Genomic DNA, 18,343 nt, shown 5'->3' on the forward strand with positions numbered 1-18,343 from the left:
CTCTGACCAGATGAGCTCTGAGTGCAGGTCATGGCATTGGTCACACTTGGTTCATGTTTGAAGGCTTTCTCTATAACTAATAAGGCCCAGGGGCATTATTTGTTTCAAACAAACCAAACTGTAGATCCTGCAGTGCAATTATACACAAGTTTTAAAAATTTGGATGTGGCCATTTATATGGCAGTTTAATCACATTCACAGAAGCCTGGGCATAGCCGCAGTAAGCCATCTCCCAGCACTGTATAGCTGAGGCTCTACAAGGCTCCTCTCTGTGTACAATAGGTCAGTATTTCCTGGGTTTACAGATCAGGGAAGTGAGGCTTAGAGACTTTACAGGGTTTATTTTTAATTATATGTTTAGACTTCAGTGCTCTTGGTGCGTGCACAAAACTCAACCCATTGACATCACAGCTCCTCCAGCTGCTGGCTACCCCTCGCCCCAAAACCTGGGGAAACAGCATACATAGAAGGGCCTAGGTATCTGTCTCTCGTAGATACTGCTGCCCTTCTCCTGAGGCACCTGCCATGTAAAATCAGTAGCAATGTCAAAGTGCCTAATGGACTTCCGAGTCTCAGGGACTTCTCCCTTTTCAAGGGAAAAACTCTGCTCTGGGCAGATAAGGCTTTTTGTTTGTTCTTTTAGACTTGTTCTCTTGAGGTTGACTTGTTCCAGGATAATGTTTACTACTTTGTTGTTTTGGTTGGCTTGGGTAAAAGGGGTGCCATGCCTGGCCTCTGGATTGTGGGGAGGGGAGACAGCAAATGTGAACATCTAGTGCCCCTCCCTGAGAACAGCCTGCTAGCAGCCCCCTTCCATGTAAACCAGAGGGCTGGTTTTACACATCAAGCTCAAGCCCACCAGGCAGTGACAGATGCCTTAGAATCACTGAGGAGTTGGGCATCATCTCTCTGTGAACCAGAAAGAGAACCCAGAAGACCTAACTCCTAACATCTATGACTATGCCAGCATGGCCTTTCTTACCTGCTTCGGGTTGGGGCATGCGCTGCTTGGTGACTGCCCCAGGTGTCTGGTCTGGACGGGCTGGCACTTAAGAGGATAAGGGGAGATGTGGCTATATCTCTTAACACTCTACTTACCTACTCTCCTAGTGGTGCCATTGGCTGCCGGGCTGCAGGGTGCACCTGCCACAGAATGTGCTGCCCCAATGACAAGGTCTGTGACACAGTCCTTGCAGGAGCTTGCGTTGGTCCCTAGTCCCTCATCCAAGACTCCCAGCCTGCCAACGAAGAAGAGGAGGAGATCGGAAATGAGCAGCCCATCCAAAACAGGAACTCCTGCCACGCCAAAACGGCAGGCAAAGCGCCAGCGGAAATCCTCCCTTCCTAGCCGGCGAAGGGGCTCCGCAAATGAATCAACTGCTCCTCCAGTGACAATCAGTCACAGCACCCCCATTGTTAAGGAAGCTAAACCTTCTCAACTAGTGCCTTATTGCATCCCAAAACCCTGCCCATCAACAGTCACCAAAAGCCGGGTCCCCCTGGCAACATCTGCTGCCCAAAACTGCTGCACTCCAGCTACGCTGACCATCCGAGACCTGAATATAACTTTTGACCTTGCTGAGGACAGCTGTTCATCTGGTGTGGACAATCCTGTGAAATTCAGTTCCCCGGAATTCCCTGGCTGGGAGAACGTCCAGTGCATCTTAAAAAAGTCTGAAGTCTCCTTCATGCCCAGGTTAGTACTGCTGGGACTCCTATCTACCAGGTCCACTGTAACCTGCTCACTGTGCAGCACTGGCTTTGGATAGGGAATTGGGCTGGTGAATTTCATTCTGCCTTCTAGTCAGTTTCATTTTCTGGTTCATCTGTACTAGTAGGATGTTCTTGTGGCTTTGAGTGAAAATGCTACAAGGGAATTCTTTCTCTGAGACTCATAAGCCCCAAAACTAGCAGTCAGATATGTGAACAAACACCAGTCTAACTTTGCACATGCACTGTTTATGTAGAATTGGAAAGTGTTTGAAAAATCCATTCTTCCTTGTCTTTTCCTGTCGATATTCAAGAGGAATCGCTTCTTCAGATAGCTTGTCCAGCTCTAAAGACTTGTTAGAATCCAGCAGTACCTCGCTTCTCCTCTGAATGCTGTCGTAAAGCACTTAGCAAATGCTGATAAATGAATGATGAGACTGTTCCATTGTACCACCTTTATTTTGACGCCTGCCTGCCGCTGCATTTCAAAAATGACTCTGGTTTGAGCTGAGTTGTATAAACCAAATGTGTATTAGTCTGTAAATGCTGGCTGGGAATGTGCTTGGTGACAAAGTAGATACTCCAGAATACCCTTTATATAAGAATTGGTGGGGAAACTGCGGCACAGTGGGGTAGTGACTTGCCCAAGGTCACCTTGCAAGCCAGTAGCAGAGCCAGGAATAGTGCCCAGGAGGCCTGACTTCAGTCTCCTACTCAAATCTATAGATGCTGCGGCCTTGCTTGGAACTTTAGTTATAAAGGTTTGCATTTCATCCATCTAGCTGGTGAGTGAGACCCCAATTCCCTGCCTGTTTATGGAGTTAACCCCTCAGTAGTCTCAGTTAATGTCCCATTTCTCCGTGGTGTAGCCCGTAGGGCTAGCTTGCCTTTATTATATTCACTGCTTTGCCTTCATTGTAGGAACTCTTCTATATTTACAATGGCAATGACAGTCCAGAGGAGATGGGCCTGAGATTCTGTCTAGGAGAGAGTGTTTCAGTGCACGTGTGTTAACTTGTTATCTGATTGGATTCAGAGCTGCCGTGCCCGTGTTCACCATGAAGGGCTCCTCCATCCCACCTGGCAGCATCCCGAAGCTACCCTCAGTCTCTAAAGCAATGGGACAGAAGAGAAAGCGTTCTGTGAGGTAAGAGCTCGCTGGAGGGAGGCAGCCAGCCCAAGACCAGATCACCAGCTAGTGGATTGCGTGAGGTCTGTATCCTCCCTCTCTGGTTCCCCAGCAGCTGTCCAGGGAAGCCCACGGAGAAGCAGCTGTCTGAGGGACCACTGGAGCATGTAGTTCTTGTGCTTCCCTTCTGAGCCTGACTGCTCTCCCTCTCCTGTAACAGGCCTTCTCTCCCCAGTGCTGAGGCAGGTGAAATGGCTGCAGGATTGATCCTGAGGGGCTGAGGGGGATGAAGGTAAATGTTGCCCCAGAGCCTAGACGTGACTGACACTGTTCAGGAGCCCTGCCTCTGGGAGCTGGGATTGAAATGTCGCTAACTGCCCTTGCCTTCCATTTCAGCGCTGCCTCCCGCTCGCTGGGTGGGCTGCGGAGCCAGAGCCGAATTGCCAGGCTCCAGAGCAGCACTGTGAAGTCCTTGCAGACCCCAAGTGTCCCAGGTAACCCCTTCTCTTCTTAGTGCTTGGCTAGACAGACTGAGGAAGGAGGGCCCCCAGTCTGGGCCTTCCTGCTTGGGGATATACTGTGGGAGCCACCCCTGGGCTCAGGCAGGTGCTAGGCCTGGCCTTGGCTAGTACAGGTGCCAGATGAACCTCCCCTGCTACATCTGAGCAGTGGCCCTTCTACTCAAGGGTGGGGTACAGGGAATAGCTGCCTGAGATGCCAGTGTTGCGGTGACTATGACAACTTATGCAAATCCTTGTGTTTCCCCATTGTGTCCAGGCAGCCCACCCTGGGGTGCCTGTACCCATCCCCCACTGCCATCTGCTCCCAAGAGCATGCTCAGCCCTAGGGTGCAAAGAGTGCCCAGCCTCACTGAATCCCCACCCCGCCCCCATCTGTCAAAGACCAGCACGCATGAGCCCTTGGGGGCTGGACTGTGGTGGGGAGGCGGGTAGAAACCTGGATCAGAAGATCCTTTCCTCCTCCTGTGCCGAGCAGTGGCTCTGGCACTACCCCTTGAGCTTTCGTGCCTGTGTAGCACAAGGGGAGGAGGGCAGCGAGTCTATAAAGGGAGGGTGTGGGGCCTCCTAGCGGGAGCAGGGGGTGGGAAGTGGGCTCCATTGTAGAAGTGTGGGCTCGCTGCCAGCCTGGGACGCTCCAAGGGCTACAGGTGCCAGCGATCCTGCCCAGTGATGCTCAGGCCTCTGCTTTTATTTCCCGTGTTTTCACCTCCAGAGCCTCCTTCCTGCCCTCTGGGCAAGAGCAGCAGAGAAGATCTCCAAGCCGTTGGTGGAAAAATGCTGGCTGCACCCGGATCCCGGGCCATGAAGCTTTTCTGCTGAAGTGTCCTTGGAGCGACATCAATGCAGGGGCCGTTTTAGCTTAGCGCTGCCTGCCAGACAAGGCCTGGGACAAGGCCAGCATCTAGTGGATCTAACCCTGGAGCATGGACCTCTTCCCCCTCTCCTCATGTACAGACTGGGCTCAAACCTCCCTTCTGTGGCAGGGTTCCCTGAGGGGGGAGCTGTCCCCTTGTCCTGAGCTGCCACTCCCTGGCGTTTGGGCAGCACTCCCATCAGTGCCAGTCTCCTCAGGGCTTTCCTGATCCTGCTGCCTCTCTTGGCAGTGAAGCAATGAAAGGAAGAAGGCAGCGCTGCTCCTACTGTCTCCTCACCCTTTCCCCTCTGCAGGGTGGCAGCATCCTGTTCCTCATCTCCGCATTCTGAGAAGGAGAGAAGACTGGAATGGGGCGTTCTGCTGGCAGTTCTCTTCCCCAGCCCAGATCCTACTAGTGTCCAAAAGCTCCTCGTTGGTGTCTGGCCCTAGGGCCCTGCGGCACCCCGGCATACCCGGCTCCTGAGCTGAGCAGCTGTGGCAGAGCCCTGCAGGGCTGGGGGCAGACTGCTGCACCTCCACACACCCCAGAGCAAAACTTCCTTGAACCCTCCTGCTCTGTGCTCTCCCGTGGCCATGCTGCTCTTCTTGCCTGCCCTGCCAGAAAGTCCTCTCCTCGAGGGCCAGAGTCTGATCTCAGTTACACCAGTGACTTCGCTGGAGTTGCTCGGCATTCACATTGCGCCTGGCTTGGTTTTACTAATGGAAACGGCCTGGGTTCTTAGCTGGGCTGTGGGGAGTCTCCTGAGCAGTGCAAATGGGCTGTGCAACTCTCCTCCAGTCAGATATAGCCCTATATTTTATACCAGATGGATTATCGCTGTTCTGTCTTTAGATCCTGTGTAAACTCCTCTTCGGTGTCTAGTGCTAACAGATGGCTGCAGTACTTCCACTTCTAATAAAGCTCTGAAGTGTGATACTTCTCACTTCCCTCCCAGCCAGAGCCTGTCATGGAGCTACTCGTGGATGGCCCTGCTGCGGCTCCCTAGACGGCCAGTGATTTAGGTGCCCAGCGAGCCTGTCGCTCAGGGCCCAGACTCCCTCAGCCAAGGCCTCTGCCACCCCGGTGTTCTGTTCAGTGCTGCGCCAGCTGCAGCTGGAACTTTTCCAGCGCGCCTGAGGGCAAACGGGGTGAAACCTCAGGTAAGTGGGCGTGAGCTAGAGAGAAATACTGTGTGTGAGCGGCCTCACCTCCTGCTACCACTAACCAGGGGGCTGGCTCAGCAAGGACACTTCAGTGGGAACTGTCCCAACCTCTCAGTTCTGCTGGAGCCTCCTCTGCTACCCTCTCAATCTACCGTTGGTTTCAGGCCAGTTCCAGCCATTGGTTCACATCATCCCCTCACCAGTGCTTGGCACTGCCTCTGCCAAGGGGAGGGGAAAGAGTCTCACTAGCGACCCCCTGAAGTTGCCTCTTCTCTGCACCCCGAACCCAGCTCAAATCACCTTCCTCTTTACAATCAAACTGTGCCTCCCAGACAGCTCTGCATGGATCTTTATGAGGCCCCGATTTTCTTTTCCTTCCACTACTTACGTGCTGGCAGAGGGGCTTTGAGGCTTTGTCTGCATTGCAATAAAACACCTAGGGCAGGCCTGCGTCAGCTGTCTCAGGTGGTAGGGCTATAAAATTGCAGTGTAGACCTGGTTCAGGCTGGAGCCTGGACTCCGGTACCCCACAAAGCGGGAGAGGGAACGACCTGAAGAAGAGCTCTGTGGAGCTCATAAGCTTGTTTCTCTCGCTAACAAAAGTTGGTCCAATAAAAAATATTCCCTCCCCCACCTTGTCTCTCTAGTATCCTGGGACCAGCTCAGCTACAATAACCCTGCATCCATTTGGGGGAGAGGACTCTCTTGCACAAAGCCTTGGGCCCAGACAATCCAGCTGAAGATTCACAAAAATGTTACAATCCAATGAGTGGGTGTAGCAATAACCCAAGAATTTTAAATATGCCGTTCTCTTTAGTATGCTAACACCAGGCTCATTTCCCAGAGAGCTGTCCCCTTTGCTCCTGATGCAACCCTTCCTGACAGCCAGCCCCGGGTTTGCTTAGTGATCTGCTGCTTTCTAACTCCCCTCTGGGAAGTGGGGGGGCTACAAACTTCCACTGCCCTAATTATTTCAGTCCCTTTCTGGTGTAACACTGGAGAGAGCTGGCTTGCAAAGGAAAATGCTCGTGTGCACCCAGCTTTGCATTGTTGGAGGCTGGAAGATTATAATTAAAACTTTCAGCTCCCTTAAAGTTTGGTCCTCTCATTAAGGGGGCTGGGGGGAGAACCCAGCTTTGCCTCCCTGCAGCTGAAGTGACTGACGTCTTTCACAAGAGACGTTAACGCTTTGATCCCATCTGCGTAGGAGCTGGGAAAAAATAAATATCTGGGGAGATTAGCTGAGACTCTGTTCACCCCAAAGACCTTCCCCCACCATCCCTGCACCATCTCTCTCAATCCTTCCTTCCTGCGTGGAGGAAAAGCCGTTGCCTCAGCTAACAAGCTCACAGAGCTAAGCCGACAGACGCGCCGCCCAGCAAGGTGAGGCAGACAAGCCATTCGAAAGTGTCGCCGTGGGTCCGAGTCGCCTGCTGTTGTTTTAAAAGGCCTGAGTGTGAGATCAAATGGGGGTGCAGGTGGAGCTGGATGCTGCAGCCAAATCCTCCAACCTGCGGCCCGCTGCAGGTGAGATCTGCACTGCCTGGGGTGAGCATGCACACCAGCTGCTGCCGGAGCAAAGCTAGGCCAATGTCTCCGCGGTTCAGAACTAGGCAGCGTGGTCAAATGGCCAGAGCAGGGAACTGGGATCTGCTCTTGACTTGCTGCCCAGGTCACACCATTGTTGCTCATTTATGGTTTGCTTGATGTTCCCGAATGAGGCTGGGGTCCCCTGGTGCAAACACGTAACCCTGCCCCGAAGAGCTCAGTCTGTGCGGCCAAGACGGGGATGAAACATGCAAGATCCGGGTGAAGGATAGCAACCAGCATGCGATGTCTCAGGGCTTTGTCCATATGTGGGTCAATGAGCCTGCCTATCTCCCAAGGCGCTGGGAGGGTTAATTAACTGCACGTGGGTGGGCTAGTGTCACCAAGGTGGGGGGTGTTGTGACGCTGAGTGGCGATGTCCAGGAATGCTGGGAGCCACAAAGCCAAGTCAGGTGCCCAGGCTTCTGCTGCAATGAATGGGGAAAGTTGGGCCCTTGGGAACGGAAGCCACCTATGCCAGCCACTGGGTGATGCTGACCCCAGGGGTGTGTGCTAAGCCCTGCCCCTGTCTCGGTGAGAGGCACCCCTAAATCCAGGCTACAAGCTGTGAACGGGACCCCCCCTCCTTCCAAAGCAGGGCCCTAGGCAGGTGTCTCGCTCTGCCCAATGAACCAGGGGGACTGAGGTGCTGGTGCTCACCCAGCTGGGATGGGGGAAAGCCCAGGTTCAATTCCGCCCTTTCTGCCATGTGGGGGGATGGACAGATTTGAATTGGGGTCTCCCCTCTCAGTGCCCTAACCCCAGGGCTCCAGGTACATTCTCACACTGGTCCAAAGGACACTGATTATTTAGTCCACAGCATCAGCAGGAGAGATTGAGGGAGCCCCACAGCTCACTGGTTAGGATGCTCTCCTGAGAGGAGGAAACCCCTGGTCTCCTACATCCCTGGGGAGTGCTCCAGGGTAATGGTCACCACCATCTTCTCTGCTGGCGAGGCCTTCACTGGGACCCCCACTGGCAGGCAGCCTCTGAGCACCTACTGCCTCAGGCCTGCACGCGCCTAGCCTCTCCCCGCTGGAGCATGGGTGGGAGATGGTGTCTAGATGGCGAGGAGGCAGCTGTGCGTGTGTCCCTGAGGCACTTGGTGAGCTTTTACCCTGGGAGCTTCAATACCTGCAGGGTCGGGCTGGAGTTTTGTGGGGCATAGACCAGGACTTAGGCCCCTACATGTCTTTGTGAATTATACCCATGGGGCTGCTCGGACAGGAAGGGCTGAGGAGATACCGTAACAAGCCTGCAGCCACCTAGTGCGTCACATCCCCATGCTGCACAGCAGGGGCACCTGCAGCTCCCGGGGGTCAGGAAGGCTAGAGCTGAAATCCTCCTGCGCCAGGAATCCACCCCTGAGCCAAGGGAGAAACTCTCCTGGGAGTTAGCGCGTGAGGGACTGATGCAGCTCTGATTCCACCCAGTGGAGGGCGGAGCTTGCACATGCAGGGTCTCGTACGCACAGACTCTAGGTATTTTTGAAATGAAAGCAGAGAGATTTGCACTTGGGGAATCAGAGAATCTCAGGGTTGGAAGGGACCTCAGGAGATCATCTAGTCCAACCCGCTGCTTAAAGGGGGACCAAGCCCCAATTTTTGGCCCAGATCCCTAAATGGCCCCCTCAGGGATTGAACTCAGAACCCTGGGTTTAGCAAGCCAATGCTCAAACCACTGAGCTATCCCTCCCCCGACACGGCGAGGTCCCCTGTTTAAATGATCAGGCATTTACACCACCACTGTGGCAACATGTTGCCCCTAGCGCCACCCAGAGGCCAGGGCTCGAGGCCAGGGTTCAAGGGAAGGCACTTGTAGATTTGGGGCTTGGTGAGCAGTCGGCATCTGCTGCAGGGGGCTGATCTGCTCCAGCTCTGGTTTCTCCTCACAGCAGTGTGGCCTAGTCACCGAGTCCTAACATTTAAGGCCAGAAGGGACCCCAGATCATCTGGGCTGACTGTGTGTACGGCTCCGCTGGGAAGGGCTGGATTTTCCGTCTGGAAACGTGGAGTTCACCAGACCCACAAAAGTACTTCCCTGGCCAGTAATCGCCATGTACAAGCCGGCAAAGTATGAAGAAAGCTGCTTGTGAATGGACGAGCGCTAGCGTTGGGGAGATCGAATGGTATGAAGTGTGATGTCACCCCACCGTCCTTCCGTTCAACTGTGATAACTTAAATCCATAAAACCGGGGGGAAATGCTTAAAAGTAAACCGTGCTGTCCTCCAGCAACATTACAAACACATAAAAAGCAAAGTCTGCCAAGCCCGTGTACAGCACAGGCCCCCACCAGCCCCAGCCAGCACCCGCACATGGACCCCAACAACCGAAATGAGCCCAAAGCGTCACAGCCCTCAGGACACTGGACGATGCCGTGCCACAGGCCGAGGGCGGCCAGGGCCCAAGGCCCCTGCAAGGGTGGGGGAAAGATTATGTGAGATACACCAGGATAATCCTGGCCAGTGACCCCCCCCTCCCCGCCCCAGGCTGAGGCAAACGCGAAACCCCCCCAAGGCCCCGGCTAATCTGACCTGGGAGGATATTCCTGCCCCAGCCCACATGTAGCAACCAGTTAGACCCTGAGCTTGTGAGCTAGACCCATCAGCCAGTTAGACCCTGAGCTTGTGAGCTAGACCCATCTCTCTCTGAGAGAGAGAAAATGCCCAGGGCCACCTCAGAGCCCTGGCACTCCCCACCCAGTGGCCCAGCCCAGCCCCGGCCATCCTGAGGCTTCAGAGGAGGGAGATAAAACACACAAAATAATAGAACAGACTATATTGCAGGGGGGGGGTCCCTTCCGGTGATTGCCTGAAACCATGAGATTTTTAGGACTATAAGACATAACCTGGACGGGGGCCAGCGCTCTGAACAGTCCTGTGTTCTGCCAGACACAAGTGTCACGCAACCTTCTCTGGTGATCCCACACGGCTGTCAGTGAAGCATCCCTGGTGAGCAACCAGCACTGGCATAACTATGCATAGGTCGCCCTTTCCGTTGCTGTGCTCCCTAGCAAGGTGACCAAATAGGGCTGGGCGTGCCATTTATCACCCCATCACAGTTCGGGAACCCCATTGCTGCAAATCCACCGACCACGGCCTGCACATGGTCAAGAGTCACAGCGCTGCATAGCAGGAAACGGTTAGTGGCCCCCCACTATGGATTTTCCAACTCCAAAATGGTTTCTCACCCACCGGGTGCAATCTAGCATTGCAGGTTTCCTCAGTGCAATCACCACATGCCTCTCCACTGCCAGGGCAGCTCTCGTTTTGGTGTTCCTGTGTTGGAGAGCTGGGGCAAGTTCAGAGCACAGACCCAGGAACGTGGCATTTCCCACCGGACAGTTCTGTAGCCACTGCTCCTCCTCCCAAACCTGCGCTATGACGTGACCCCACCAGTCAGTACTTGTTTCTGAGGCCCAGAAGCAGCGCTCCACTGTCTCCAGCTGCTCCATGAATGCCACCAACAACCCTGAATTTCTGCTCTGTCTCTCAGCAAACTGTCCTTCATGAAATCCTCCTGTCCCCTGCCCTTGCAGTACTTTCTGCCGGTCTGCAAAACCCAGAAGAATCAGACTTCCTGCATTTGCACCATGCCTGAGAACAGTGCAGAGCTCTGCGCTCCATGCTTCTCTCCGAGATGGCAGAGACCAAAAAGAGCCATGTGGGTTTGTGGAATATTTTTAGAAAGGCATAAAAATTATGGGCTATGTGGCTAGCATGACAGGAGGGAGAAAGGTGCATGCTGTGAACTTGACCCTTAATTCCCAGAGATCTCTGGGCAAGTCATTTCTGGCCCACAACGCATTGCAAAAATCTCCCAAAGGGCCTTGCACCAGACAGCAGCTTGTGGCATGCTGGGACACCTGTCCGGGGTTGCACCGCAGTTTGCGTGCTCACAAGCATGCCTGGTGAACATCTGCAGAGCTGACGCAAGCAGCCAAGTATGTCCGTGCACGAGCGATGCACCAACTTGGCCGGCTGTGCGCGGATGTAACCTGCGTCGACCATCGTTTGTAGGGTACACATGGCCTAAGGGTTTGGTGAGTTCTGTGACTCCAGACACCTTGAGACATGGATTTTTTCCCCCAAACCAAGAAGCAGAAGAGGGAATAGATACATTACAGAGCTGAGACCTCTGGAGGTCTCGGGAGACAGTAAAAATTCTCTGATTCAAGACAGGGTTGTTTGTAGGACGTGCGATTCCAGCTTCTGGAACTGCTGAGAAACAAATCTAACCTGAGAGCAGGGGTCGGCAGCCTACGGCACGCGTGCCAAACACGGCACGCGAGCCAATTTTTAATGGCACGCTGCTGCCTGCCGGCCCCGGGCAGACAGCAACGTGCCACTAAAATTCCTGCCCGGCCCGGCCCGCTCTTTTCCGCCCCCCGCCCACCGCGCGCTCCTTGCAGGGCAGGCAAGCTTCCCCCTCCCCCCGCCTCTTCCCCAGCATGCGGGGTTCCTGCCCCTCCGCCTCTCCCTCCCTGCGGCCCATCAGCTGACGGCCCTTGCTACGGAGCGGGAGAGGGAAAAGCAGAGCCGCAGCGCGCTCTCTGCTCCGGGGACCTTGGGGAGGGGGGTGGAATCAGGGCATAGCCCCTCCAGCCCCCTGCCGTGAGCCGCTCAGGGCAGGGGGCTGGGAGCATCCCCACGACCCCAGCCCACACCCCCAGCCCTCTGCCCTGACCCCTGCACCCCCCTCACACACCCCCAGCCCTCTGCCCTGACCCCTGCACCCCCCCACAGCCCCAGCCCTTACTCCGGCACCCCCCACAAATACCCAGCCCCCCCCACCTTGAATCCTGCACCCCCCTCACACACCCCCAGCCCCCTGCCCTGACTCCTGCACCTCCCACACATACCCAGCCCCCCCACACCCCATGCCCTGATTCTTGCACCCCCGACATCCCCACCCCCACCCTGAGCACCAAACGGGAGCTCCTGCACACACACACACCCACAGCCCCACCTGCACCCCTCACTCCAAATGGGAGCTGCCCAGGTAAGCGCTCCACACCCAAACCTCCTGCCCCAACCCTGAGCCCCCTCCCTCATTCTAACTTCCGGCCAGACCTGACACCCCAACCCCCAGCCTGCTCCTTCACCCCCAGCCCTGTTCTCAGCACACTCCCACCCTCATCTCAGTGCAGAGAGAGGAAGAGAATGGCTAGAACCAGGGAGAAGGTAGGTACCCAGCCTATGTGGGCAGGGCCGGGACCCCAGACCGGCAGTGGGCTGAGTGGGGCCGGCAGCCGGGACCCTGGCTGGCAGGAGCCGGTGGACGGATCCCCAGACTGGCAGCGGGCTGAGCAACAGCAGGCTGACCTGCTCAGCCCGCTGCCGGTCTGGGGTCCTGGACGCTGGCCCCGCTCAGCCCGCTGCCGGTCTGGGGTTCTGGCTGCCGGCCCCTTGCCAGCCGGGGTCCCGGCCGCAGGCCCCGCTCAGCCCACTGCCGGTCTGGGGTCCTGGACGCTGGCCCCGCTCAGCCCGCTGCCAGTCTGGGGTCCTGGACGCTGGCCCCGCTCAGCCCGCTGCCGGTCTGGGGTTCTGGCTGCCGGCCCCTTGCCAGCCGGGGTCCCGGCCGCAGGCCCCGCTCAGCCTGCTGCCAGTCTGGGGTTCTGGCTGCCGGACCCTTGCCAGCCGGGGTCCTGGCTGCAGGCCCCGCTCAGCCCGCTGCCAGTCTGGGGTTCTGGCTGCCGGACTGTTGCCAGCCGGGATCCTGGCCGCAGGCCCCACTCAGCCCACTGCCGGTCTGGGGTTCTGGCTGCCGGACCGTTGCCAGCCGGGGTCCCGGCCGCAGGCCCCGCTCAGCCCACTGCCGGTCTGGGGTCCTGGACGCTGGCCCCGCTCAGCCTGCTGCCAGTCTGGGGTTCTGGCTGCCGGACCCTTGCCAGCCGGGGTCCCGGCCGCAGGCCCCGCTCAGCCCACTGCCGGTCTGGGGTTCTGGCTGCCGGACCGTTGCCAGCCGGGATCCTGGCCGCAGGCCCCGCTCAGCCCGCTGCCGGCCTAGGTGAATGGAACCCCAGGCCGGCAATGGGCTGAGTGGGTCAGCAGCGTAAGATCTGCATTTTAATTTAATTTTAAATGAAGTTTCTTAAACATTTTGAAAACCTTGTTTACATACGACAATAGTTTAGTTACATAATATATAGACTTATAGCGAGAGACCTTCTAAAAAACGTTAAATGTATCACTGGCACGTGAAACCTTAAAGTAGAGTGAATAAATGAAGACTTGGCACCCCACTTCTGAAAGGTTGCCGACCCCTGCCCTCGAGAAAGGTCTCTACGAATAACGGCGGCTGAACTGCCCAGGGGAAGGTTCACAATGACAGCAGTCTCTAGTGCAGAGCGAGTACGTCGGCTCCAGCGAACGGAGCCAGGAGGCAGGCCAGAGAAGGCAGGCGCCATGGTCCAGTGCCCACCATGGAAAGCAGCGCGAAAGGCAGAAAGAAAATGCCAAGCCCCTGGGCCACAGTGCCTGGGGTGCGGGAAAGAGCACCACTCGCTGTGCCAAGGCGGCCGCTCCCCAAGGCCAGAGAGAAGAAAGCAGCAGCAGGGACAGCGACTGGGGATGCCGGGACTTCCAGCGAAGAGGAGGGTTTCGCCGTGTGGCTCGAGCAGCTCCAAAGCCTCACAGTCACCCGCGCTGCCGGCCAGACCTGCCGCTGCACTGCCCCGCAACGACCGGTTTGAGTCCAGCTGCATTATGGAGCCAGCTGCACCGCGAAACTGCAGCGCCAGCCCAGAGCAATGGGACCAGGTGCTGGTGGCGTACAGGCAATAAAGCGGGTGGGTGAGAGCAGGCTGTCGAGAACCCATCGAACAAGAGACGCGATCGCTTGGAGCTGGCGGAGAGCAGTGCCATCCCCCCACATGCAGGGTCAGGCAGCGACTGGAGGGGGGAACATCTCCTGTCCCAGGGTGTCGCCCCTCCTCAGCCAGATCCTGCCAGTGGGCGAGCCCACCCCCGGCCTACCCCTCCCTGGGAGGGTGGGGCCACACAGGCCAGCGACCCACCACAGGGAGAGCAGAGCATCCACACGCACGCCCCTCCCAGCGTTCCTCACACGTGTGTGTATGGGGTGTTGTGACGATGTGACGCAGCAGGGAGGAGGGAGTGTTGACCTGGGAATGTGCCCTGGGGACGGGAGACCTGAGAGCCTGTTACCTGAGCCAGGAGGGGAAGGGGGAGGTGACACCTCTGGCCAGGAATGTGAACAGAGGCTGCAGGAGAGAGCCTGCTGGGGGGGTTTAGTTTCAGTTTGGGGCTGGGTGGAGGAACACAGGGAACCCCAGGGTAGGGGTCTAAGCTCCCTCCTCCCCCCGAAGGACTTGACTGAGGGGTCCTGGGTGTACCCACAAGCTCTGTTTTGGACTGTGTTCCTGTTGTCCAATAAACCTTCTGTTTTACTGGCTGGCTGAGAGTCTCAGTGAATCCCAGGAAGAGGGGTGCAGGGCCTGGACTCCCCCACACTCCGTGACAGGTGTCTCCAAGTGAATAAACATGTGTGCGAGTGCATGCGTCTCTGTGTGTCTGTGTGCATGAGTACACATATGTGTGTGTGTCTGTGTGTGCATGTGTGTGTGTGCGTCTGTGTCTGTGTGCATGAGTACGTGTGTGTGTGTCTCTGTGTGTGCGTGTGTGTGTGCGTGTCTGTGTGCGTCTGTGTGCATGAGTACATATGTGTGCGTGTCTGCGTGCACGCATGTGTGCGCACCCTTGTCTACGCATCACTCGCCCTTTGCTCTCCTCACACCCTCTTCTGCAGCGACTGACCGATTCCAAGGCCAGCAGGGACCGTTCCAGCCTCTCGTCTGATTCCTGGACAACACAGGCCAGAGACCTGCCCCACAGCAATCACAGCATCCCTCCTCCTTCCCCCCACCGGCTCCTATTGCTCCATTTCCCCCTCCCTCTTCCCCCTCACCCGCGACAGCTCCCCCAGCTCCAGCTGCTCCCCCCTGCCCCACCATCTCAGTCTCCCCCTCCGGCACAGAGCCAGACCCCACACCCACTCCCTCCTCGCCCAGGCCTGGCCCTCCCTCCATCCCACCCCTGCTCCTCCTCCCTCTCCAGGGATTCTCCCCTCCACTGCTCGCTGCCTCCCGCTCCTGGCTCAGCAGCTGACATGGCCTCTGCCGCTGCTGCCCTCAGCAAGGCGTCCCCTCCCCTGCCCTGCCCTGGCTCAGACTGGGGTGGGGGTCCCCGGCTTCTCTCCATCCTGCTGCGGCCAGCAGCCCCCTTCCCACTTGTGGAGCAGTGCAGCCGCCCACTCCTCTGTCCTCTCCCAATCCCTGCGGCTGCTACCGGCCGTCCACCCAGGGTCATCCCCAGAGACTGCGGAGCCCGACACAGCCGCCCTGTCGGGGGGCTGGCCCGGGCCTCCGACGGGGGGCGTCCCAGGCCTCTGCAGCGGGGCGGGGGGGCTGCGACCAAGGGCTTTGGGAGGCAGGAGCAGCCAAGGCAGCGGGGGTCAGACCCGATCCCGCACTCACGGGGCAACGGGAAATGGAGCGACCGGCCCCAGCCTGCTCCGCTCTGCTCCCCTGGCTCCCGGGCTTGGGGGGACGGGGCGGATTGACCTGGGGATGTCAGGGGAGTTTTACTGGCACTGTCTGCACTGGGGATGGGATGGCGGGGGGGTTCACTGGAGGGACGATACCTGAGCCAGGACGGGGCTGGGGCCAGGTGACATCTTGGCCCGGGAAGCTGGACAAAGGCCAGAGGAGGAGCCGGGGGGAGGCTGGCCGAGATGGCTGGAGGGGGTTTCAGTTTGGAGCGGTCTGGGGACCTGACTGAGGGGTCCTGGTTGTACCTACAAGCTCTGTTTGGGACTGTGTTCCTGTCGTCTAATAAACCTTCTGTTTTAGTGGCTGGCTGAGAGTCACGGGGAATCGCAGGAAGAGGGGTGCAGGGCCCCGACTCCCCCACACTCCGTGACCGGCGGTGCAGCAGAGCGGGCTGGGGACGGGTCGCTCCACTTCCCGCCATCCGGTGAGTGCAGGGCAGGCCCGACCCCGACCCCCGCTGCAGTCTCCCGGGACGCATAGCTCGGGGACGGGGTCTGGGGGGGAAGGGGTGGAGTGGGAGCAGGGGCTCAGGGGAAGGGGTGGGGCAGGGGCGGAGGCTGCTTTCCTGGGCCCTGCTGTGCGCAACCCAGGAGGGGCCGGCTCAGCCGTCCCGGGGATCGGGCTGGCCGCTGGAGCTGGATGCAGCACGCAGCTGCGTAGGGCCCCAGGAAATGCCCCAAATTTCCTGGTGCCCTACGCAGCGGCATAGTTTATGTCTGGGTAGGGATGGCCCTGCATCCACCCATCCCCCTTCCTCTCACCTCCGCCCCGTGGGCTCGCTGCACGTCCTCAGGCCTGCCAGTGCCCAGGCTGGCGGCCCACCGGAGCTCGGGTTGCCAACTTTCTAATTGCTGAAAACCAGACACCCCCGCCCTGCCCCCTGCCTCGCCCCTGCCCTGAGGCCCCGCCCCTGCCCCTCCTCTTCCCCAAGGCTCCGCCCCTGCATTCATCTGGCACCGCGGGAGCACCAAACGCGGGGTTCGTTCAGCGGGGGGCACACCAGTTCAGCACCTGAAGGAGCATCCGCCGCGACCGCCGTGCGCGCCGTCCGAGGGCAGGTGGGCTTAGGGCATTTCTAAGCCACGCTAGGTAAGAAGAGTGAGGACATTTCCCACAGCCCACAAACGCTCGTCGACACGCTTCGGGGATGTTCTCCACGAGGGCAGCTGTGTTTAACCAGGGTTAATAAGTCAGGTGGGTGAATACAAGGCAGTTGGATGTTGCCCGGAAAGTCAAACTGGTGTTAAATGTTACACGTTCCTGATCTAATTAGGGAGAGAAACGGGTTGTGGAGTTTGGGGATTTTTTCGTTCCTTGGGTTTATTGCTGTGATGCCAGCCTCCAAGCGTGCTCCGCTCTCCTGCATCAGGTGGGGACCTGGCCATGCTGGAGATGAGTGGCAATTGTACCCTGTTCACGCTGGTGGAGTGGCGAGAATCGGTCCGTCTCTGGGAGCCCGGTGGAGGGGAGATCTAACAGGCTCTGAGCCTTCATGGTTTGGGGGCAGGAGCCAACCTCTAACTGTAGCCCCCACTTGGGAACCCCATAAGTGCACTAGGATTTTTCTCTTTGCACCGTCTTCTAACCAGGGCGCAGTGGGGCAGGGAGAGGATTGGTCTTCAGAGTGAGGGGCCGAGGTGGGGAAATCGGGGCACAGCGGGGTCGGCCAGCGGCCAGAGCACAGGCAGACAGGATCCCTCCACCAGCAGTGGTGCAAGTACCTACCTCTGTGCGGAGAGGCTGGAGCAGGGTTGGGAGCCCACTAGGTCTCCTGACAGCCTCTGAGCAGCTTCTCCGGGCTCCAGCAGCAGCTGCTGCTCTTCCTGCCCTCTCGGCCGGTTGCGGCTACTCTGGTAGCTGGACTTTTAGTGTCCGGTCACCAGACCCTGCCAGGTCCCCTTTTCAACTGGACTTTCCAGTCGAAAATTGGACACCCAGCAACCCTCCTTGGGACCCGCAGCTGCACATCTCTCACCCCCCTGCATTGGGCCTGCAGCCTTGCTTGACTCGCCCAGGGCTGGTCACTCCGCTCAGTCTCACCACGCACTCCGTGGGGCTGAAATACTGGTTATAGCGGGGGTGCAGAGGGTGGAAACCACGTGCTTCGTTGTTACTGCTTCAACCAGAGGGTGTGGCAGTGCCCCCAGCCCCCGCCCCGCTGCACGCCCGGCCTCTTTTGCCAAGTCTCCCCCTCCAACCATCACCTGGTCTCCTCCAGCATCACCCACCAGCCCCGTCACTCGGCCTTTCTGGCCCTTCCAGCCGTGATGTCGTCTCCTCCGCTCTCTCCTACCTGCCCTTTCTTCTGGCGAGATAGCTGTTGGCTCTCCAGGCTTCGCTCTCGTCCACCCTGACAGGTTTGCCCCCCACACGGTCCCTGCCGTGCCCGCGCCTGGCCCGGGCTCACGCCCGGCCACCACTCCCTGGGCTATGGCTCTGCGGAGCGTCTCTGCTGGAAATCTCAGGAGCAGGCTGATGTGCGGGATCGTGGCTCTCGAACCCGGGACCGCGGGTCCCGCAGCGGCGCCCAGACCACAGCTGCCACTCAGCAGCTCTGCGGGCCCCGCAGTGCGGGGCTAGCAGGACTCGGGCCCCCGGAGGCTCGGCCTACAAAGCGCCCGATGGGACAGATGTCCAGCCCTACCGATTGGCCCAGGCGCATGGCCTGCGCCAGGCGGGGGCACCGGATGCAGCTGAGCGGACCCCTGAGCTCCTGCCGTGCAGGACTCGTGGCCTGTGAGGCTAGACGGGACCATTACGATCACCTAGCCCAGGGGTGCCCCACCTGCACTGAGCCCCGGAGCATT

At 58.2% G+C, this 18,343-nt stretch overlaps 1 protein-coding gene across 4 annotated transcripts in view; it reads left to right on the plus strand.

Annotated features, from left to right (window-relative positions):
* Nucleotides 1-5,515, plus strand: part of KIF18B (kinesin family member 18B) — a 36,377-nt gene extending 30,862 nt beyond the window's left edge. For 3 of the 4 annotated variants that reach the window (XM_043536946.1, XM_043536945.1, XM_043536948.1), the window contains 4 exons: nucleotides 1,111-1,696; nucleotides 2,747-2,857; nucleotides 3,236-3,333; nucleotides 4,073-5,515. In XM_043536946.1, coding sequence (XP_043392881.1) covers nucleotides 1,111-1,696; nucleotides 2,747-2,857; nucleotides 3,236-3,333; nucleotides 4,073-4,179 — 902 coding nt within the window. In that variant the 3' untranslated portion in view covers nucleotides 4,180-5,515. The remainder of the gene's footprint in view (nucleotides 1-1,110; nucleotides 1,697-2,746; nucleotides 2,858-3,235; nucleotides 3,334-4,072) is intronic. The other variant, XM_043536949.1, reaches the window with a different exon arrangement.
* Nucleotides 5,516-18,343: the final 12,828 nt, after the last annotated feature.

The sequence above is a fragment of the Chelonia mydas genome, chromosome 27 (genome assembly GCF_015237465.2).
Source record: "Chelonia mydas isolate rCheMyd1 chromosome 27, rCheMyd1.pri.v2, whole genome shotgun sequence".
Lineage (NCBI taxonomy): Eukaryota > Metazoa > Chordata > Testudines > Cheloniidae > Chelonia > Chelonia mydas.